Here is a 24,454-nt window from a genome sequence, read left to right as displayed (position 1 = left end):
ATCTTTTCATGTGCTTCGTGGCCGTCTGTATGTCTTCTTTGGAGAAATGTCTATTTAGGTCTTCTTCCCATTTTTGGATTGGGGTGTTTGTTTCTTTAATATTGAGCTGAATGAGCTGTTTATATATTTTGGAGATTAATCCTTTGTCCATTGATTCGTTTGCAAATATTTTCTCCCATTCTGAGGGTTGTCTTTTCGTCTTGTTTATGGTTTCCTTTGCTGTGCAAAAGCTTTGAAGTTTCATTAGGTCCCATTTGTTTATTTTTGTTTTTATTTCCATTACTCTAGGAGGTGGATCAAAAAAGATCTTGCTGTGATTTATGTCAAAGAGTGTTCTTCCTATGTTTTCCTCTAAGAGTTTTATAGTGTCCAGTCTTATATTTAGGTCTCTAATCCATTTTGAGTTTATTTTTGTGTATGGTGTTAGGGAGTATTCTAATTTCATTCTTTTACATGTAGCTGTCCAGTTTTCCCAGCACCACTTATTGAAGAGACTGTCTTTTCTCCATTGTATATCTTTGCCTCCTTTGTCATAGATTAGTTGACCATAGGTGTGTGGGTTAATCTCTGGGCTTTCTATCTTGTTCCATTGATCTATGTTTCTGTTTTGGTGCCAGTATCATATTGTCTTGATTACTGTAGCTTTGTAGTATAGTCTGAAGTCAGGGAGTCTGATTCCTCCAGCTCCATTTTTTTGCCTCAAGACTGCTTTGGCTATTCGGGGTCTTTTGTGTCTCCATACAAATTTTAAGATGATTTGTTCTAGCTCCGTAAAAAATGCCATTGGTAATTTGATAAGGATTGCATTGAATCTGTAGATTGCTTTGGGTAGTATACTCATTTTCACAATGTTGATTCTTCCAATCCAAGAACATGGTATATCTCTCCATCTGTTGGTATCATCTTTAATTTCTTTCATCAGTGTCTTATAGTTTTCTGCATACAGGTCTTTTGTCTCCCTAGGTAGGTTTATTCCTAGGTATTTTATTCTTTTTGTTGCAATGGTAAATGGGAGTGTTTCCATAATTTCTCTTTCAGATTTTTCATCATTAGTGTATAGGAATGCAAGAGATTTCTGTGCATTAATTTTGTATCATGCAACGTTACCATATTCATTAATTAGCTCTAGCAGTTTTCTGGTGGCAGTTTTAGGATTCTCTATGTATAGTATCATGTCATCCGCAAACAGTGACAGCTTTACTTCTTTTCCAATTTGTATTCCTTTTATTTCTTTTTCTTCTCTGATTGCCGTGGCTAGGACTTCCAGAACTGTGTTGAATAATAGTGGTGAGGGTGGACATCCTTGTCTCGTTCCTGATCTTAGAGGAAATCCTTTCAGTTTTTCACCATTGAGAATGATGTTTGCTGTGGGTTTGTCATATATGGCCTTTATTATGTTGAGGTAGGTTCCCTCTATGCCCACTTTCTGGAGAGTTTTTATCAGAAATGGGTGTTGAATTTTATCAAAAGCTTTTTCTGCATCTATTGAGATGATCATATGGTTTTTATTCTTCAATTTGTTAATATGGTGTATCACATTGATTGATTTGCGTATATTGAAGAATCCTTGCATCCCTGGGATAAATCCCTGGGATAAAAAAAATATATATATATATCATGATCTTCAACTTGAAGTCATTGCAATTTAACAAATGTTGCAGTGCTTACTACATGCAAGGCACTGTGCTAGCTGGTTAACTTCCCTCCTCCCCCACTCTCAGTGTTGTCAGACATGTGTCAGACATGGTCCTTTTAAAAATCCATTGTTGCTTTTCACTTGCCTCTCAGAGAGTATTAAAGATATGAATCATGAAAAAAAAAAAAGAAGACAATGATTTTCTGAGACAAACCTCTTGTACAAAATAAATTGAGAGATAATAAATCTCTATATAAAAATGATTGTACACACACACACTTATATGCCCACAAACACATATTTACCTTTCATTTTAAACAAATCACTAGGAAAATAAGGGTTGAAGGAAAAGTTCCTTGCTCCTTTACAAGGTAGGCAAATCAACATAGGGTAAAAATAATACCCCAAGTCACCTAATCTATTTTGGAATAGTAAAACCAAAAGAGATGAAGAATCAGTTTTATCTTGGGGAAGTTGTTTCTGATTTTAAAATGTAAACACAATACACATGATGATAAAATGGACTTCTCAACTCAGAATAAATGAACTTTTATGAGTGTACATAACTCTAAAGTAATGATAATGAAGTAATTCAAATAAAGGGAAGGTTGGTGTGTGAGATGTCTCCAAAATTTTTCATAATATTTGGTTTTCCCTTTACTTAGGACTTCTTTTAAACAAGGCGAAAACTTAAGGTTTTCTGGCCTGTTTTGGACAAGTTGTTATGAATTTTAGCATCTCATCTTTAAATCTCTATTCTTGAACTCCAAATGTTTCCCTCGATTACAGTGTACAGTAATAAACAACTGCTACTCTCTGCTTGTTCCCACCCACTTGTACAAGTAAGTCTGTAGTATTTCAGGACCTCTGATTTGGTTTTCAAGAGGCTTTTTCTTGTCACTGGCTCTCCTCCATTTCTGCTGACCCAGGCTTCCAAGAGTGTGAGGGATAATGGGATACACTCTCCGAAGAGTTTGATGCCTCTCTTTTTATTTGTTTTGCTCATCACTGTATTAACATAAAATTCTAACTGAGTAAATTTGAAGATCGAATTGGCTTTATTCAATGATTTATGAATCGGGCAGCATCCCATTGAGCAAGTAGAAAGGAGCTCTGCGGAGCTCTAAAAAATGCAAGAACTTTACAGGCAGGAGGGGGCAGAAAAGGGAAGTTTCTAGCTAAGAGTGGATTGTTTCAGGCAGGGTCACCTTCCTTTTGGGGGAAGGTGGGGGGTCACCCCTCTAGTGCTGACCAGGTAATTCCAGATCTATTGGTGAAAGGTCCCATTCCTGAGAGAGGCTGAAACTGCAATTAGGTTAGCTATTAAGTCTTGGTTTGCTGACGTGGGACTTAGCACAAGTGACTCCATTTGGGGTTTGTTGTTTCTTTACTAACAACTGTATCTCATTCCTAGCTCTTAACCCCAGTACCTAGATACTTGCTGGTGAATGGATGACCAGACCAGTGAATTCAGAATTTCAGAGAAGTTCTTTATAATGAGAGACAGGCAGAGAAATGGCAGTTCTACCACCCAGTAAGTTTTGAACTCTTGCAGGTCTGATGCCCAAATCAAGCGTGGGAACGTGAACAGTGAGACTGAGTGAAAACACAGCAGTTCTTTGTGTTTCTGTTAGAGAAACACTGGTGGGAGACAGAGGACAAAGGAAGGAGACACAGGACTGGAGTGACCTCAGCTGGGGGCGGGGTTTCACAGTGTTGGGTGCTGCAGAGAGGTAGTCAGCAGGAGCAGGGGCTGTGTACATCATCAGAGGCATTTTTTATTTTATTTTATTGTTTTTATTGACGTATAGTTGATTTACAATCTTGTGCCAATCTGCTGTATGGCAAAGTGACTCAGTTATACACATATAGACATTCTTTTTTTACATTCTTTTCCATTACAGTTTATCACAGGATACTGACTCTAGTTCCCTGTGCTGTAGAGTAGGACCTTGTTGTTTATCCCTCCTATATATAATAGTTTACATCTGCTAATGCCACACTCCCAGCCCTTCCCTCTCCCACCCCCCTCCTCCTTGGCAACCACAAGTCTGTTCTCTATGTCTGTGAGTCTGTTGCTGTTTCATAGATAGGTTCATTTGTGCCATACTTTAGATTCCACATGTAAGTGGTATCACATGGTATTTGTCTTTCTCTTTCTGACTTACTTCACCTAATAATCTCTAGTTGCATCCATGTTGCTGCAGTCATCAAAGGCATTTTAGAAGAGGCTCTGCTTGCCATAGCTTCTGGCAGCATTGCTTCCTACAGTGGAAAGAAGAATGTTGTTGATGGGAATTCCCAAAGTTAGGCTAAAGTGGGGGTGAAGTAACTTTTCTAGGTGAAGAGGTGATCTTTTTTTTTTTTTTGATTTGTATGTGTGTGTTTTATTATATATTAGTCTCTTAAATCAAATAGAAGACAAAAAGTGGAGCTACAAACCAAAGTTACAACAGTACTAGCTTTTCTCGTCGCCCATCTGTCTACTTTTACCAGAGGTCTTTATTTCTTCATAAGGCTTTGAGCTACTGTCCAGGGTCCTTGACTGCAACCTGAAGAACTCCCTGTGGCAGGCGGGTCTGGTGGTTAAGAACTCTCTCAACTCTTGATTAACTGGGAATGTCTTGATTTCTCCCTCATTTTCGAAGGAAAGTTTTGCTAGATATAGGATTCTTGGTTGACGGTTTCTTTCCTTCAACACTTCTAGTACATTGAGTCATGCCATCTGGCCTCCGAGGCTCCTGATGAGAAATCTGCTCAGTGACCTTCCTGGCAAACCTTCTCTCAGCTTCATAGGCTTTCATAATGTACTGTATCATGTCTTATGCAACAGAACATTTTGTGTAGTATCGTGAAGTCAGTTAAGTTGTAACGTTATTTTGAGACCAGAATTTAAGGAAAAGGAATTGAACATTTCAAGTGTAGACATTATGAGGTCTCTAAAATTATTACACATTTTCAAACTAGAAATAAAAAGGCCACTGAAGTATCCTGCAGATTTTTATTTATAACAAAGTGAATACCAATATCTAGTAACACACGTAAAGAAAAATTTCTTTGGGATCCTTTTTCCTAAGTGTAAAGGGGCCTTGAACTCAAAAAGTGAGAAAACCACTGTGGTGTATCCCCAGCGGTGATGGGTCCATTTCTTGCTCTGACCTCAGAGTGCACCATTGTGATGTACTTCACAAAGCCCTATGAAAGAGAAAGGTGGGCCCAGGTTTTTGGTCCTTAGAGCCCAGGAAGCTGCTTTTGGTGACCTGACGGCCTTGGACCTACAGTTAGCTTGTGTTTTCCTTGTTTCTGCCATTTTGTTGATTTTCGTTTCTCCTTTCTCTACTCTTTTTTAATTGTGTCATTGTTCTTTCTACAGTTAGCATAGTGAGTATTGTTGGTATAGTTAATACTTGATTAGCATAGTTAGTGTAGTTAGTACTAGTTAGCGCTGTTGGTACAGTTAGCGTAGTTAGCGTTGTTAGTAGAGACAGCCTACTTAGCCCTGTTAGTACAGTTAGCATTGTTAGTTAGCGTAGTTAGCGTTGCTAGGTAGTGCTGTCAGTCAGTGTAGTTAGCAGATCACCAGGATGCAGGGCCTCACAGCCAAATCTGCTGGCAAGAAGGCTCATATTGATGACTTCGAGATCCTCCACACCATTGGTGAAGGCACCTTCGGTAAAGTGAAGTTGGCCCGGCACATTTTGACCGGGACACAGGTGGCTGTGAAGGTCATAAAGAAAAGGCGTCAGAGCTTCTCAAGTGTCCAGGCACTTTTCCGGGAAGTGTGCAGTCTGAAGGCTCTGAATCACCCCAATATTGTAAAACTGCTGGGGGTGATTGACACAGAGGAGACATTTTTCGTGGTGATGGAGTACCTCAGTTGGGGGGGACATGTACCGCTATTTGAAGACCCATGGCCGTATGACAGAGGCGGAGGCCCGAGGCCCGTTCCAGCAGCTGGTCTCCGCCCTGCAGCACTGCCACCGGAGGGGCATCGTGCACCGAGACCTGAAGCCACTGAGCCTCCTCTTTGATTCCAACATGAATATCAAACTTACAGACTTTGGCCTCAGCAACAAGTGTGATGACACTGTCCAACTGGACACGATCTGCGGCACACACCCTTATGCTGCCCCGGAACTCTTCCTGGGGCAGAGCTCCAGCGGCCCTGCGGTGGACGTGTGGAGCTTGGGAGTAGTGCTGTACACCATGGTAACTGGGTCCCAGCCCTTTGTGGGAAAAGACTTCCAGGAGCTGTGGAAGCAAATCCTACAAGGGCAATACCCCATCCCACCTTATCTGTCTTTGAAGATAAGGGATCTGTTACAAAAAATGATTGCCCTTAACCCCAGTGACAGAGGCACCTTACCTGACCTCATGAGGCATCCATGGGTCAACATGGGCCAGAAGGAGCCACTCCAGCCACCCTGTGAAGAGGACCTGGAGGTGACAATGGTGAGGACTCCGGGCTTGACTTGCGACCAGATCCAGGACACTGGGACAGGCAGTGTGAGCTCCAAGAAACCCAAGGTGGAGGTCTCCATCATAACTCTGAAGCCCTTCTCTTGCGGGGACCTCTGTGGCAGTGAACTTGAGCCTTCTCCAAGCCCTGTGGTGTCCTCCCTGCAAACCAGGTGGCTCTACCACAGAAAAAATGTGCAGCTGCAGGAAGACCAGCAGGCAGGGCAGAAGACCGGTGAGTCTGCCTGTCCCCCACCCAGCCTGGAGGCGAGGACTGCCACCCCCAGCCCAGCCCCACAGTGTGGCACTGGGACATCCACCTCCAGCAGCAGCAGCAGGATTGGAGCCCCAGAGGGAAGCAGCTGCCCCCTGGGTGTGTCCAACACTGGAAGGTCCTCCCACGCTGGGCAGCCTGAGAGTGTGTCCTCATCCACTGTCTCTGGCCAGAGCCAGAAAAAGCAAGGGGTGGCTGGGAGAATCTGGAACTTTATTTTGAAACATCTTTGTTGCAAGCTGCCCAGCATGAGGCGTCATAATAAAGTGAGCCCATGTGAACCCCATGGATGACCGAGGCAGGAAGGTCAGGCCGCCGCGCTCCCTGGGGCCCGGGGCAGGGGAAGAGGAGTGTGTTCTCTGCACGGCCTTCAGAAGCATCGTATCCAAGACCCTGGCCAGCTCAGAGGATGGTCCGGAGCAGCCCGGGCGACCGAAAACGAGGCCACCGTGGCTGCAGGTCTGCCCCTCAACCCCCACCTGGGTGACACTTGAGAGACTGGACTGTCATTCCTGGGGCACGTCTCCCCTCCCCTACTCTTCTGTCTTCCGTGTTGGTGGGGGAGGGGGATAGTTCTTGTTCCAAGAACTCCTTGGTTCTTCCAATTCTAGTTGATAAACTTGATGCTCCAGAAAAAAAAAAAAAAAAAATGTAGAGTGCATAGATTAAAACTAAGGATAATATAATGCCCATATTTCTACCACTCAGAATTAATGCTTTTCTGTTTTACTAGTCCTTTCACATTTTTACTAACTTGAATTAGATAGTACTTCTCATGAAATGTGAAATCTGTCCCCACTTTATCATTATTTTTTGGCAAATATTCCAACTTTTAATTATGTTAGGGAACATATATATAGTCTGTTAACTCGTAGAGCACTTTTGTACATTTTGCCTAAAAGTCTGTTAGTTTTACTTTGCAACACTAAGCAATTAGCTTTTACAGACAAAATGACAAACATCTCTGTTACTGATAATCAGGTACCCTCATCTACTTAGCCATTGATACATTTGTCGACTTGGAGTTTTATTGTAGTTGCAGTGATTTGACTTTTAAAAATTAGTTTTAATGTATAAATAGGCCATGTTTTGAGATTACAGAACAAGTATAGACATGCTTTTAATCTTCGTTTTCTTTGAGAATTTTGTGGTCTGTGCACATAAAACATTAATTAGATTGAGAACTTCCTTTTAGCACAGCAGTTTTCAACTTGTTTTTCATAAAGCCATAGGGTTTCCCCAGAATTGCTTCTGGGCCCAAGTGTTGGTCCACTAGGGCTACTATAACAAAATACCACAGAGTGGGTAGCTTAAAATTTATTCACAGTTTTGGCGGCTGGAAGTCCAAGAGCAAAGTGCTGGCAAATTTGGTTCCTAGTAAGCACTCTCTTCCTACCTTGTATTAGGCCTTCTTGCTGTTTCCTCAAATGGCCTTTCCTGTGGGTGTGCTCAGGGAGGTGGAATCTCTGGTCTCAGCGACACCAGTCCTGTAGGATTAGGGTGGCCCTGCTCTTAAGATCTCCTTTAACTTTAATTATGTCCTTAAAGACCTTACCTCCATATACAGACACCTTGTGGGTTAGGGCTTCAACATATTAATTTTGAGGGGACACAATTCAGTTCATAAAAACTAATGAAATATTTTGTTGGAAGAAAGTGATTATGGTGATTAATAAAAAGGGAAGGGGGGTTGAAAACTACTCATACATTATGTAGTTCCTTCAACATAAGAATTTATTGCATTCATGTACAACTTTTCAGGAGCCTATTTATTTAGTGAAATGGAGATTCATCCCTATAAACTGTCTTTCCTGGGATTCTAGATCTCTCTTAATTTCTTAGTAATTTAGATTTATAGAATCTTAAATGATGCAAACAGTCAGGAATTCCCATTGACTTGAGAGTCATTAAAATTTTGATTACAGTACGGTATGCTTCAGTAAATTATTGTAGAGTCTGGTTGTAGTGATTTCTAGACTAAAGTTAAAAAGTGTTGAATTAAGAATCAGAGAGTTCAGGACTGGATCAAGCTGGCGGAAGAGAAGGATGTGGAGCCCACCTCTTCCCACAAATACATCAGAAATAATCATTATGTGGAAAAATTCTCACAGAATACCTACTGAAGGCTGGCAGAAGATCTCATAAAACCAAAGTGGCAAGAAAGATCACCATGTAATGGGTAGGACCAAAGGAAAAAAAAGGGAATTGGCACAGGACGTGCACCCCTTGGAGGGTGCTGTGAAAAAGAAAAGGTTTCCTCACCCTAAGAAGCCCGTTCACCAGCGTGGAGATCAGCCATGACAGAAAGGGAGCTTCAGAGGCTCAGTGGAGAGTGCAGCAGCTAGCTTGGGGCAGGCAGAACAGAGAGAGACCTGCACAGAACAGATCCTGGACATCTTGCTGCACTCCCCAGCTTGAGACACATGTCTGCTGGTGTGCATGGGGGCTGGGTGCTGAAATTTGGGCTTCAGAGGACAGACATGGGGAGAGGCTTGGGGTTGGCTGTGCAGAAACAGCCTGAAGGGAATGGAGTGTGGTCTAAGCCACAACCGGGGTTTGCACAGGAAGGAGCCAAGGTCTGCCATTGAAGCCCCATTGGTAATGTGAGCCCTCTAAGGGAGGACAGGGCCTGCCTCATCCTCGATGTGCTCACAGCAGGCACGACTCTGCCTCTGCAACCTCTGGGGGCGCACAAGCACCTGTGAATCAATACAGACATACAGGGAGAAATTGGTGGAAATACAATAATAGTAGGAGAGTTTAACACCCCACTTACATCAATGGACAGATCTTCCAGACAGAAAATCAGTAAGGCAACAGAAATCCTAAATGATACAATAGAATAGTGCGACTTAGTTGTTGATTTTAGGACATTACATCCAAAAAATCTTTTCAAGTGCACATGGAACATTCCCTAGGATTGACCACAAGCTAGGACACAAAACAAGCCTCAGCATTTTAACACATGATTGACTGGAGATGTATTAAGACATCTTCTGTTACCTGAACGTTATTGACCAGAGATGTATCAATATCGTTTTACAGAGTGGTACAATTAACATCACCATGTGAAGTTGTTGGAGCTTAAAATTGATCAAGCGTTCATTATACAACTTATAATTGTCATTATCATAAACATTTTGTTCCGTTAGGTTTTTGGTCCAACCTTGTGTATATTATAAACGCAAGTTTATTACCATAAAATTTTCAAAGACGATGCATCGCGAAATTTAAGTGAAGAAGAATTTTTTGGTGAATTTTATGCAGATACTTTCTGTGATTGTCTGAGCGACATGTATACTAGTGTCTCAGGAGATGGTAGTTCTTTACAATATAGTTCTGATTCATTCGATCAATAGTCGACTTCAATAGTCAATCTAACTATTAGACCAACAGAAAGACAAAGCCTTAGTGATTGATTCTGATAAGGAAAGTGAAAATGAAACTCATGGTGCTAGAGAACTCTCCATTGCTGCTACAGAAGAGTAGATTGAAGACAGCATTTCACGAAAATTAGAAGGCTTTACAGGTGTGTCAGGTGTAACTATTGAATGTAATAACCTGCAAAGTGATTGTGATATAACAGAAATAATTTTTGGTAACGACTTTTTCAAGTTGGTCGCTTCTCAGACAAACTTGTATCACCAACAGAATGAAAAATCATATAAAAAGTATGATAAGGCTTTAAAATGGACTGATGTAACCAATAGTGGCATGAAGAAGTTTCTTGGATTAATAATTTTGATGGGACAAACAAGAAAGTCACACTGGAAAGAATATTGGTTGACTGATCCCTTACTTGAAACACCTATGTTCCCAAAGATTTTGACGAGATGAAGGTTAACTCCACTTCCTGCAGACAGAATTTCAAAAGTTAAACCTCTTTTGGAATATTTTCTCCCAAAATTGGAATCAATCTGTATACCCAAACAAGAGCTATCATTTGATGAGGCAGTGAATCTGAGTTCATTGCCTCATGAACTCAGAGGACGACTCAGATTCAAAACATGTAAGTGAAGAGGACAACTCAGATTCAAAACATATAATCCTAGAAAACTTACAAAATATGGAATTTTGGTCATGATGGTTAGTGAAAGTGAAACTGGATATATATATATGCAACCTTGCGATTTACACAGGTGAAGGAAAGAAACTGCAAGAAACAGTATTATTGGTCCTACAACCTTATCTTGGTTCATGGCACCATACTTACCAAGACAATTATTACAACAGTGTGTCCACATCTGAAACATTGTTGAAAAATAAAACCAGTTTGTGGGACTGTAAGAGAGAATCGTGGGCTACCAAACCAATTAAAGGAGAAATATAAAAATCTACAGAGGGGAGAAATGGCATTCTTACGGAAGGAGAAATGATTCTTCTCATGTGGAAAGACAAGAGGCTAGTCCGCATGGTGACAACTATTCACGATGCCTCCATAGCATCTACAGGAAAGGAAGACGGGAGGACTGGCCATCAGATAACTAAGCTCACTTGTATATTAGAGTATAATAAATATATGAAAGGAGTTAATTGATCCAATCAATATCTGGCAAACTTCAGTATCCTCTGGAAAACTCAAAAGTGGTATAAGAAAGTGGGTTTCTCTTTGAGTAGTTGCGGTTTATTCAATGTGTTTAAAATTTATTGCAGCCTTAATGCACAGAATAAAATGACTTACAAGCAATTTTTGTTAGCAATTGCTAGAGAATGGGTAACTGACTTTTCTGGTGAATGTAGTGTTAGTCCCACACCTGGTCCTTCTTGTGGCGTTTCTAAAAGAGCCCCCCACAAAGATCCATCTTGTGGACTATCAGGTAAATTAAAAGGACATATTCTAGAGAAAATAATACCTACAGGATTAAAAAAAAACTGCCGCCAGGAAGTGTAGAGCCTGCTCTTCCAGGGGAAAGCATGGTGATACATGGTATATTTATAATAGATGTTCTGTTCCCCTGCACAGAGGTGCCTGCTATACTGCCTGCTATACTGCCTATCACACTCTAACAAAATATTAGAATGCTTTACTACAACATATACAAAGTTTCAAATAAATACATTAAGTACAAAAAAAGTTGTTGATATTTACTCAGATGTGGTATTTCAGTATTCACTTACATAACAAATTGCTGGCCACAAGCGTTAGTTTCTGCAGAAATCCCCCAGCCAATAATGTGTTAAGAGGATAGAAGTTATTTTGAGCATCTTTTCTGACCATAATGGCATGAAACTAGAAATCAATCACAGAAAGAGAAACGAGAAAAAAAATGATTACATGGAGACTAAACAACATATTACTAAAATCCAGTGGGTCAATGATGAAATCAAAGAGGAAATTAAAAAATACCTCGAAACAAATGACAATGAAAACACAACCATACAAAATCTATGGGATGTAGCAAAAGCAGTTCTTAGAGGGAAGTTAATAGCAATACAGGCCTTCCTCAGAAAACAAGAAAAATCTCAAATATACAACCTCACCTACCACCTAAAAGAATTAGAAAAAGAAGAGCAAACAAAACCTAAAGTCAGCAGAAAGAAGGAACTAATACAGATCAGGTAGGAAATAAATAAAATAGAGATTTAAAAAACAGTAGAAAAATCAGTAAAACCAAAAGCTGGTTCTTTGAAAAGGTAAACAAAATTGACAGCCCTCTGGCCAGGCTCACCAAGACGAAAAGAGAGAGGAAGCAAATAAACAAAATAAGTGAAAGAGGAGAATTAACAACCGATACAGCAGAAATACAAAAAAACCATAAGAGAATACTATGAATAATTATATGCCAGCAAATTAGACAACCTAGAAGAAACAGACAAGTTTCTAGAAACATATGGCCCACCAAAACTGAATCAACATGAAACAGACAATTTGAATAGACCAATCACTAGAAGTGAAATAGAATCTGTTAAAAAAAAAAAAAAAAAAAGCCCTGCAAACAAAAGTTCAGGACCAGATGGCTTCACTGGGGAATTCTACCAAACATACAAAGAACTTGTACTGATCCTTCCCAAACTCTTCCAAAAGATTGAAGAGAAGGGAACACACCTAAAATCATTCTGTGAAGCCACCATCACTGTGATACCAAAACCAGACAGACAATACCAAAAAAGAAACAGGCCAGTATCTTTGAAGAATGTAGATGCAGAAATTCTCAACAAAATATTAGTAAACCAAATCCAACAACACTTAAAAAAAAGATCATACACCACGATCAAGTTGGATTCATCCAAGGGTCACAAGTTTGGTTCAATATATGCAAATTAATGTGATACACCACATCATCAAATGAAAAGACAAATACCACAACTTCCTGTAGTCCAGTGGTTGAGAATCCATCTTGCAATGCAGGGGACTCCAGTTTGATACCTTGTCATGGAAGTAAGATCCCACATGCCAACGGGGCAACTAAGTCCGTGCACCACAACTACTGAGCCTGCATGCCACAACTAGAGAGCCCATGTGCCACAACTACAGAACACATGTACTCTGGAGCCCACACGCCACAACTAGAGAGCCTGCGTGCTGCAACTACTGAGCCCACATGCTCTGGAGCCCATGTGTCACAACTAGAAAGTCTGTGCACTGCAACTAATGAGCCTGCTTGCTCTGGATCCCGTGAGCCACAACTAGAGACAAGCCTGCTCACCACAACGAAAGATCCTGCGTGCTGCAACTAAGACCTGTTGCAGGAAAGAAATACATACATACATACATAAAAACTTTTTTTTTAAAAAAAAGAAAACACAAAAACCACATGATCATCTCAATAGATGCAGAAAAAGCATTTTATAAAATTCAACATCTATTCATGATAAAAAGTCTTACCAAAGCAGTAGAGAGAGAACATATCTCAACGTACTAAAAGCTGTTTAGGACTTCCCTGGTGGCACTCTGGTTAAGAATCTGCCTGCCAGTGCAGGGGAGATGGATTCAATCCCTGGTCTGGGAGGATCCCACATGCCTCGGAGCAACTAAGCCCGTGTGCCCCAACTACTGAGCCTGTGCTCTAGAGCCCGTGCACCACAACTACTGAAGCCTGTGCACCCTAGGGCCTGTGCTCCACAACAAGAGAAGCCACTGCAATGAGAAGCCCGTGCACTAAAATGAAGAGTAGCCCCTGCTCACTGCAACTAGAGAAAGCCCGCACTCATCAACAAAGACCCAACGCGGCCAAAAATAGATTTAAAAAAAAATTTTTTTTTAATTAAAAAAAAAAAGCTGTTTATGACAAACCCATGGCCAACATAATGCTCAGTGGTGAAAAGCTGAAAGCCTTCCCACTAAAATCTGGAATAAGACACGGATGCTCACTCTCACCACTTCTATTCAACATAGTATTGGAAGGCCTAACCACAGCAGTCAGACAAGAAAAAGAAATAAAAGGTATCCAAATTATAAGAGAAGACGTAAAATTGTAATTATATGCAGATGACCTGATAGTATATATAGAAAACCCTAAAGACTCCACACAAAAATTACTAGAATTGATTAACGAATTCAGCAAGGTAGCAGGTTACAAGATTGACATACAGAAATCTGTTGCATTTCTTTACACTAACAATGAAATATCAGAAAGAGAAAGTTAAAAAAAAATCCCTTTTAAAATTGCATCAAAATAACACCTTAGGAATAAACCTTAGCAAGGATGTGAAAGACTTATATGCTGAGAAGTATAAAACATTGATAAAGGAAATTGAAGATGATTCAAAGACATGGAAAGATTTCCAATGCTATTAGATTGGACAAATTATTATTTTTTAAATGGCCATACTGCCCTAAGCAGTCTACAGATTTAATACGATCCCTATCAAATTACCCATGACATTTTTCACAGAACTAGAACAAATAATCCTAAAGTTTACATGGAACCATAAAAGACCCAGAATTGCCAAAGCAATCCTGAGGAAAAAGAACAAAGCTGGAGGCATAACCCTCCCAGACTTCAGACAATACTAGAAAGCTACAATAATCAAAACAGCATGGTAGGGCTTCCCTGGTGGCGCAGTGGTTAAGAATCTGCCTGCTAATGCAGGGGACGCGGGTTCGAGCCCTGGTCTGGGAAGATCCCACATGCCGCGGAGCAACTGGGCCCGTGAGCCACAACTACTGAGCCTGCGCGTCTGGAGCCTGTGCTCCGCAACAGGAGAGGCCACGATAGTGAGAGGCCCACGCACCGCGATGAAGAGTGGTCCCCACTTGCCGTAACTGGAGGAAGCCCTCGCACAGAAACGAAGACCCAACACAGCCAAAATAAATAAATAAATAATAATTTAAAAAAAAAACAGCATGGTATTGATACAAGAACAGACATATGGATCATTGGACATAATAGAGAGCCCAGAAATAAACCAACACACCTGTGGTAAATTAATCTTCGACAAAGTAAGCAAGAATATACAATGGAGAAAAGACAGTCTCTTCAGTAAGTGGTGTTGGGAAGGCTGGACAGCCACACTTAAATCAATGAAGTTAGAACACACCCTTACACCATAAACAAAAATAAACTCAACATGGCTTAAAGACTTAAATAATAAGACATGACATCATAAAACTACTAGAAGAGAACATACACAAAACATTCTCTGACATAAGTAGTACCCATGTTTTCTAAGGTCAGTCTCCCAAGGCAATAGAAATAAAAGAAAAATACACAAATGGGACCTAATCAAACCTATAAGCTTTTGCGCAGCAAAGGAAACTATGAACAAAACCAAAAGCAACCTATGGCCTAGGAGAAAATGCTTGCAAATGACGTGACCAACACGGGCTTAATTTCCAAAATAATCAAACAGCTCATACGACTCAATAACAAACAAACAAGCAACCCAGTGAAAAAGTGGGCAGAAAACCTAAATAGACATTTCTCCAAAGAAGACATACAGAGACTTCCCTGGTGGACCAGTGGTTAAGAATGCGCCTTCCAATGCAGGGGATGTGGGTTTGATCCCTGGTCGGGGAACTAAGATCCCACATGCTGTGGGGCAACTAAGCCTGCATGCCCCAACTGCTGAGCCTGTGTGCTCTAGAGCTTGTGCGCCACAACTAGAGAGAAGCCCACGCGCCGCAATGAAGAGCCCGTGTGCCACAACTAAGCCCAGATGCAGCCAAATAAATAATAAATAAATTTTTTTAAAACCAAAAAAACTAGACATAACAGATGGCCAACAGGCACATGAGAAGGTACTCAACATTGCTAATTATTAGAGAAATTCAAGTCAAAACTGTAGTGAGGTACCACCTCACACTGGCCAGAATAGCCATAATTTAAAAGTCTACAAATAACAAATGCTGGAGCGGGTGTGAAGAAAAGGGAACCCTCCTTCACCATTGGTGGGAATGTAAATTGATGCATCCACTATGGAAAGGAGTATTGAGGTTTCTAAAAAAACTAAAAATAGAGTTGCCTTATGATCCATCAATCCCACTCCTGGGCATATATCCAGAGAAAATTCTAATTCTAAAAGATATATGCACCTCAGTGTTCATAGCAGCATTATTTACAATAGCCAAGACATGGAAGCAGCCTAAATATCCATCGACAGAGGAATGGATAAAGAACATGTGGCATATATATACAATGGAATACCACTCAGCCATAAAGAAGAATGAAATAATGCCATTTGAAGCAACATGGGTGGACCCAGAGATAAGTGAAGTAAGTCAGAAAGAGAAAGGCAAATACTGTATGGTATCACTTATATGTGGAATGTAAAATATGACACAAATGAACTTATCTACAAAACAGAAAGAAACTCACAGACATAGGAAACAGACTTATGGTTACCAGAGGGGATAGCTGGGGATGGGGGGAGGAGTGATAAATTAGGAGTTTGGAATTAGCAGATACTACTGTATATACAACAAGGTCCTATTGTATAGCACAGGGAACTATATTCAATATCCTATAATAAATCATAATAGAAAAGAATATGTGGGACTTCCCTGGTGGCACAGTGGTTAAGAACCCGCCTGCCAATGCAGGGAACATAGGTTTGAGCCCTGGTCTGAGAAGATCCCACATGCCGTGGAGCAACTAAGCCCGTGCACCACAACTACTGAGCCTGCATTCTAGAGCCCGTGAGCCACAACTGCTGAGCCCACATGCCTCAACTACTGAAGCCCACACGCCTAGAGCCCACGCTCTGCAACAAAAGAAGCCACTGCAGTGAGAGGCCCACACGCTGCAAAGAAGAGTAGCCCCCACTCGATGCAACTAGAGAAAACCTGTGCGCAACAATGAAGACCCAGTGCAGCCAAAAATAAATAATTTTTAAAAAATGTGTGTGTGTGTGCATGTGTGTGTGTAACCCCTTTGCTCTACACCAGAAACTAAAACATAGCATTGTAAATCAACTGTACTTCAATTAAAAAAAAGAAATCAAAGAGTTCCAGCTCTGCTGGATAAATAAGTTTCACATTTCTGTGACTTGGCACTTCCAAGTAGAACATAAAAGAATACGGAGAAAAAAGAATACCCCAAATCTCAATATTGGGAATCATCATGTAGTAATCATAGGTGTGAAAGTACTTTGAAAAGTAAACTTCATAGAAATGCAAATTGAGAGCTTCACCAGTAATTTGCTTGAATTTCTCAGCTAAACAAAAGATTTATTTTATTTTCAATGTATGTTAAAACTCTGTTGGCAAGAAAAATTATCCCATTTACTCACATTATTGCATAGTTTTTGGTAAGTGGTTACCTCCAAAATAAAAATGTTAGAAGGAGAAACCATGCGGTAATTTTTCTCTTGTCCCTATTGATGGGATGACTTCTAACATAATGTGAAATTCCACTCCATCATGATTGTTGTGGTAATAATAACAGCTACTTCCATGCTATTATTTGAAATAAAATGCTATTCTGTTAAAATTTATAGAATGTCCATTTGGAAACTTTTGAGTAACATTTTGTTTAAAAATAGTAATCCTGAATTTATAACTTCATTGTATTATTATAGTCAAGCTTCTTAAGAATTGTCCACAGGGACTTCCCTGGGGGCGCAGTGGTTAAGAATCCGCCTGCCAATGCAGGGGACATGGGTTCGAGCCTTGGTCCAGGAAGATCCCACATGCCACGGAGCAACTAAGCCTGCGTGCCACAACTACTGAAGCCTGTGCACCTAGATAGAGACCGTGCTCCGCAACAAGAGAATCCACCACAGTGAGAAGCCCGCACACCTCAACAAAGAGTAGCCCTGGCTTGCTGCAGGTAGAGGAAGCCCGTGCACAGCAATGAGGACCCAACACAGCCAAAAGTAAATAAATAAAAACGAAATAAAGGCCCTTCTATCACTTAAAAAATGTATAGAATCTAAAAAAGATTTAAAAAAGAAAAAAGAATTGCCCACATGTGCTGTATTCAGTATTTTAGTTCTACTGAATCTTCCCCGTCTGGTTCTGACCCCACCATGCCACCAAGACCAAGTTTTGTCAAAATGAGCCTTGTGTTATCAAATCCAGTGGACATTATTTAGTTCTTCTTCAGTAAATATTTTATCAGTCTTCCACATTTGAACCTTTTTTAATCTCTCTCAGCTTTTCTTGATTTCTTCCTCTGGTTGTGTGGTTTCTTATTTTCTTTTGCTGGCTCTTTTGACCCCTGAACATTTCATGAGTAGTACACAAAACAGAATCATCTAATAGAAAAGCTGGAAGATTCCTTAAAATAAGTCATTTAAATGCGGCTTCTAACCATAAATGTGGTTAGCTAAGAATTCACAGCTACTAAAGCTAGCAGATTTTCACCCACCTAATCAGTAAATAGTTTTTGATGGCCTACTCTGTTAGGGACTCAGTAGGGTATTACAGGGGATGTGTAAGACACTGATGTTCTTGAGTCTGGAGTTCAGTGAAGGAAGAAAATAACAGATACACAAATGCATAAAGTGCCAAGCAGAAGTGCAGTGTGGTATCAGGAATAAAGTCATCTGAGGGTATGCAAAATACTTAAAATTTTCTCATCTTTTCAGTGTTTGTAGTAAAGATTGACTCATAAAAAATAGATAATCATTGATTGCTTTCCTTCTTTCTAAAGAGCAATGCTTATGAAAATAATGTGAAAGATATAAGTAGACCAAAGTTGTGAGATAGGAAGTGTCCGACATGAAAGCATACTTCGAGAAGTGGTCACTCAGTGGTTTTTTTATGGAAGGCATTTAGAACAGCTGATATGGGTTGTATGGTGGACAAAAGTTTGACCCTTATGGCCTTTGTTCCTTGGTGTTACATTCTTTAATATGTTATTTGCCAAAGGGGGCTTCATGGATATAATTATATTTATTAATCAGTTGACCTTAAGATAGGGTGATTTTCCTGAATTATCCAAATGGGCCCAATGTAAATTACATGAGCTGTTACAAGCAGAAGAGGTAGACAGAAGTCAAAGATAAATGCAGTGTGAGGACTCAGCATACTTCTGCCAGCTTGAAGGTGGAGGGTTATGTGCAAAGCATGAGAAGGAAATGAATTCTGCCAACAATCTGAATGAGCTTGAGTGGTTTTCTTTGCCCAGAGCCCCCAGAAGGAGCGCAGCCCTGCTAACACCTTGATATCACCTTCATGAGACGAAGCAGAGAACCCAGTCAAGCCGGACTACACAGGACTTCTAACCCATAGAAATTGTGAGATAATAAATAGGTGTTGTTTTAAAATGTTAAATTTGTGGCATTTTATTATGCAGCAGTAGGAACCTAATACAGATTTATTGTATGAATGAAGGATTTATAATTTGATGAGAAAACTCACGTATGATTGGAAGTTTAAAAAAATTCCTTGCAAAAGTATTTTTACATCTTTCATTTTCATCAAAAATGTGCTCTTTTCCTGTAAAAGCCAGAAATAGACCATGAAATTCTCAGATTAGTGCATTTAATTATTTACTGCAAACCTAACCTGATGCTAAACATTAAACAGATTTACTTTTTGGTACTAAATGAGGTATTATTGGGTTGGACAGAAAGTTCGTTCGGGTTTTTCCATAGCCTCTTACGGAAAAACCCGACTGAACTTTTTGGCCAACCCGATAGGTTCGCTGGAAAGAGTTATAGACTTTTGATGGTAGAAAATCTGGGCTCCATTCTTGGCTCCTCAGCACTGTTGATGTCAGGAAACTTTGTCACTTGTCTGAACCCAAGCTGACTGATCTGTAAAGCTGGGAAAATGCAATCTTATTAAATGGAGAAACTAACAATTTATCTTGCAGAATTGTGAGAATTTAATGAAGTAATGTATGAAATGCACTCAAAACTATTATCTTCACATATTGGCTTCAAGAAAACTATTATTGAAGATAATATAATATTGAAGGTACTATTGAAGCTTACATTATTACCTAATTTTTAAGATATATAAAAGCTAATATTAAGGTAATTTAGTTAACAGAAGGTACCACACCACAAAAACTCTTAAAGTATTTACTGGAATGGTAGGTTGTTACTAAATTCTGAAGGTAAAAATAGATGGCTTTATATGAAACAGGAGGACAAATCAAGATATGTTCAGCATGGAAGTGTCCTTTCCCTAATGACTAGGGAATCAAAGTTGTATCTGTTGGTTGGCTGTCTAGGCCACTTTAGTCTTCACATTTTAATGCCCTTAAATACAGTCCTTTATTAAAAAGGGAGGAGAAAGTACCTTCTATATGCATATGCAAATTCCTACCCAGACCCTGCAGAGTAGATCCATATATTGATATCCCCATTTTACAGATTAGGAAACTGTAATTGCCTTTCTAGAAATCTCTGTCCCTCACCAGAATTCACAAGAGCTAGACCCTGTGTGCCTTATTCACTTTTATGTATATCAAAAGTCCTCAAATTATGGCCCCCTGCCTATTTTTATAAGGCTTGTGAGCCAAGAATACTTTTTTGCAAAGAACATTTGAAATCAGTTCATTGAAAGAGGGAGTACTTGCTTTAATTCCAATTAAGTGAACTATTATCTATCCCCCAAATAGTCCTCTTCTTCTCATTAGTACACCTGTATTACAAAAAAATTATACTTAATTATTATATATTAAATATAACGTATATGATATACTACATAGTATATCACATTTCACATGTAGTTATTATATTTTAAATTTCATCAAAAATATTGTGGAGGCAGCTCCCTGGCAGAGTCTGCCTCGGCGGGCCTCCATGGGCCCATCCTTGAGTTTACATCCGAAGGAGCCCTGGCTGGGCTGAGGAAGGCCACAAGACTCGTGACCTTGGCAGCGTCTGAGGCCAAGCTTGCTGGCCCAGCGTGGAACCTGGGCAAGCCGGAAGCTAGGCTCAGCAAGCTGCCTGCCATGTTGTAAGCAGCCCTTTGAATGTCCCAGGTGATGGCAAAGAATGAAGATGCTTGCCAACAGCCAATGAGGAACTGAGGCGCTCTGACCTGATGTGAGTGAGCTTGTGAGCGGCAACTTCCACATCAGTTGAGTCTTTAGATGACTGCAGCCCTAGCCAATAGCTTGACTGCAACCTCATGAGAAACCGTGAGCCAGAACCACCCAGCTAAGGTACCAATTGAATTAAGAGAAACACACCTCCTCCCAAGAACAGTACTCCAGCGATGACATAACGCCTGGGTAGGGTTCGAAGTAGCAGCCAGGCTGTAATATAAGCTGGAACTTCAATCAAGGCAGAGAAGAAACAGTTCAGGAGCTGGCATGAGGCATGGCCAAGGACACTGTGAGTCCTCACTGACTGTCAGGAAGTGAATCTGCTTCCGTTGAATAGCTGCTTCTCCTCGTGGCCTCCTGCCTGTAGGGTTGAATCAAACACATTTTTCCCTCTTAATCTGGACATTCAAAAATCACCAGTATATACCTGCATCAGTGGTATGGAGCAAGACCAATAAAAAGTTGGAGATTAAAAAATATATATATTGTGTAATATATATAAATGGATAACTAATAAGAACCTGCTGTATAAATAAATAAATAAAATACAATTTAAAAAAACATATTGTGGAAATGTTTTCTCTCTTGTTACATAGGTGCCTGTATAAGATCCTTGATTTAGCCTCTTGGCCAGCAAAGCCTAAATATCAATATTTACTATCAGGCCCTTTACAGAAAAAGTTTGCTGACCCTTGATACACATCATGCCTAGCACAGTGCTTGACACATAGGTGCTTAATAATTATTTGTTGAATGAATGAATGAATGATGATTATAAATAACTTTGCAAAGGACACAAAGCCAAGTTACCAACCCAGGTCTTTCTGACTTTATAGCCTTAAAAACAATAAAGTTCTCTTTTTTTTTTTTTTAACATCTTTATTGGAGTATAATTGCTTTACAATGGTGTGTTAGTTTCTGCTTTATAACAAATTGAATCAGTTATACATATACATATGTTCCCATATCTCTTCCCTCTTGCGTCTCCCTCCCTCCCACCCTCCCTATCCCACCCCTCTAGGTGGTCACAAAGCACCGAGCTAATCTCCCTGTGCTATGCGGCTGCTTCCCACTAGCTATCTATTTTACATTTGGTAGTGTATATATGTCCATGCCACTCTCTCACCCTGTCACATCTTACCCCTCCCCCTCCCCATATCCTCAAGTCCATTCTCTAATAGGTCTGTGTCTTTATTCCCGTCTTGCCACTAGGTTCTCCATGACCTTTTTTTTTTTTTTCCCTTAGATTCCATATATATGTGTTAGCATACTGTATTTGTTTTACTCTTTCTGACTTACTTCACGCTGTATGACAGACTCTAACTCCATCCACCTCACTACAAATACTTCCATTTCATTTCTTTTTATGGCTGAGTAATATTCCATTGTATATATGTGCCACATCTTCTTTATCCATTCATCCGATGATGGACACTTAGGTTGTTTCCATGTCCTGGCTATTGTAAATAGAGCTGCAATGAACATGTGGTACATGACTCTTTTTGAATTCTGGTTTTCTCAGGGTATATGCCCAGTAGTGGGATTGCTGGGTCATATGGTAGTTCTATTTTTAGTTTTTTAAGGAACCTCCATACTGTTCTTCATAGTGGCTGTATCAGTTTACATTCCCACCAACAGTGCAAGAGTGTTCCCTTTTCTCCACACCCTCTCCAGCATTTATTGTTTCTAGATTTTTTGATGATGGCCATTCTGACTGGTGTGAGATAATATCTCCTTGTGGTTTTGATTTGCATTTCTCTAATGATTAATGATGTTGAGCATTCTTTCATGTGTCTGTTGGCAATCTGTATATCTTCTTTGGAGAAATGTCTATTTAGGTCTTCTGCCCATTTTTGGATTGGGTTGTTTGTTTTTTTGTTATTGAGCTGCATGAGCTGCTTGTAAATCTTGGAGATTAATCCTTTGTCAGTTGCTTCATTTGCAAATATTTTCTCCCATTCTGAGGGTTGTCTTTTGGTCTTGTTTATGGTTTCCTTTGCTGTGCAAAAGCTTTTAAGTTTCATTAGGTCCCATTTGTTTATTTCTGCTTTTATTTCCATTTCTCTAGGAGCTGGGTCAAAAGGATCTTGCTGTGATTTATGTCATAGAGTGTTCTGCCTATGTTTTCCTCTAAGAGTTTGATAGTGTCTGGCCTTACATTTAGGTCTTTAATCCATTTTGAGTTTTTTTTTGTGTATGGTGTCAGGGAGTGTTCTAACTTCATACTTTTACATGTACCTGTCCAATTTTCCCAGCACCACTTATTGTAGAGGCTGTCTTTTCTCCACTGTATATGCTTGCCTCCTTTATCAAAGATAAGGTGACCATATGTGTGTGGGTTTATCTCTGGGCTTTCTATCCTGTTCCATTGATTATATTTCTGTTTTTGTGCCAGTACCAAACTGTCTTGATTACTGTAGCTTTGTAATATAGTCTGAAGTCTGGGAGCCTGATTCCTCCTGCTCCATTTTTCGTTCTCAAGATTGCTTTGGCTATTCGGGGTCTTTTGTGTTTCCATACAAATTGTGCAATTTTTTGTTCTAGTTTTGTGAAAAATGCCAGTGGTAGTTTGATAGGGATTGCATTGAATCTGTAGATTGCTTTGGGTAGTACAGTCATTTTCACAGTGTTGATTCTTCCAATCTAAGAACATGGTATATCTCTCCATCTATTTGTGTCATCTTTAATTTCTTATTTCTTTCATCAGTGTCCTATAATTTTCTGCATACAGGTCTTTTGTCTCCCTAGGTAGGTTTATTCCTAGATATTTTATTCTTTTTGTTGCAATGGTAAACGGGAGTGTTTCCTTAATTTCCCTTTCAGATTTTTCATCATTAGTATATAGGAATGCAAGAGATTTCTGTGCATTAATTTTGTATCCTGCTACTTTACCAAATTCATTGATTAGCTCTAGTAGTTTTCTGGTAGCAGTTTTAGGAATCTCTATGTATAGTATCATGTCATCTGCAGATAGTGACAGCTTTACTCCTTCTTTTCCGATTTGGATTCCTTTTATTTCTTTTTCTTCTCTGATTGCTGTGGCTAACACTTCCAAAACTATATTGAATAATAGTGGTGAGAGTGGGCAACCTTGTCTTGTTCCTGATCTTAGTAGAAATGGTTTCAGTTTTTCACCATTGAGGACGATGTTGGCTGTGGGTTTGTCATATATGGCCTTTATTATGTTGAGGAAAGTTCCCTCTATGCCTACTTTCTGCAGGGCTTTTATCATAAATGGGTGTTGAATTTTGTCGAAAGCTTTCTCTGCATCTATTGAGATGATCATATGGTTTTTCTCCTTCAATTTGTTAATATGATGTAGCACGTTGATTGATTTGCATATATTGAAGAATCCTTACATTCCTGGAATAAACCCCACTTGATCATGTTGTATGATCCTTTTAATGTGCTGTTGGATTCTGTTTGCTAGTATTTTGTTGAGGATTTTTGCATCTATGTTCATCAGTGATATTGGCCTGTAGTTTTCTTTCTTTGTGACATCTTTGTCTGGTTTTGGTATCAGGGTGATGGTGGCCTCGTAGAATGAGTTGGGGAGTGTTCCTCCCTCTGCAATATTTTGGAAGAGTTTGAGAAGGATAGGTGTTAGCTGTTCTCTAAATGTTTGATAGAATTCGCCTGTGAAGCCATCTGGTCCTGGGCTTTTGTTTGTTGGAAGATTTTTAATCACAGTTTCAATTT

At 39.9% G+C, this 24,454-nt stretch overlaps 2 protein-coding genes across 3 annotated transcripts in view; both read left to right on the top strand.

Annotated features, from left to right (window-relative positions):
* Positions 1–24,454, top strand: part of RSF1 (remodeling and spacing factor 1) — a 182,439-nt gene that overhangs the window by 61,772 nt on the left and 96,213 nt on the right. Inside the window, exon 2 of one of the 2 annotated variants that reach the window (XM_082343287.1) lies at positions 18,881–18,989. The exons of the other annotated variant lie outside the window; for it this stretch is intronic. The gene's annotated coding sequence lies outside the window, so the exon portion shown is untranslated. The remainder of the gene's footprint in view (positions 1–18,880; positions 18,990–24,454) is intronic. 2 annotated transcript variants of the gene reach the window in all.
* LOC309606358 (serine/threonine-protein kinase MARK2-like) overlaps positions 3,562–24,454 on the top strand; it is a 200,693-nt gene continuing 179,800 nt past the window's right edge. The window contains exon 1 of the mRNA XM_082343376.1: positions 3,562–8,380. Within this exon, the coding sequence (XP_082199502.1) occupies positions 5,525–6,661 (1,137 nt within the window). The 5' untranslated portion in view covers positions 3,562–5,524 and the 3' untranslated portion in view covers positions 6,662–8,380. The remainder of the gene's footprint in view (positions 8,381–24,454) is intronic.

The sequence above is a fragment of the Balaenoptera borealis genome (genome assembly GCF_965194805.1).
Source record: "Balaenoptera borealis genome assembly, chromosome: 11".
NCBI lineage: Eukaryota > Metazoa > Chordata > Mammalia > Artiodactyla > Balaenopteridae > Balaenoptera > Balaenoptera borealis.
This window is presented reverse-complemented; position numbering and strand designations above follow the sequence as displayed.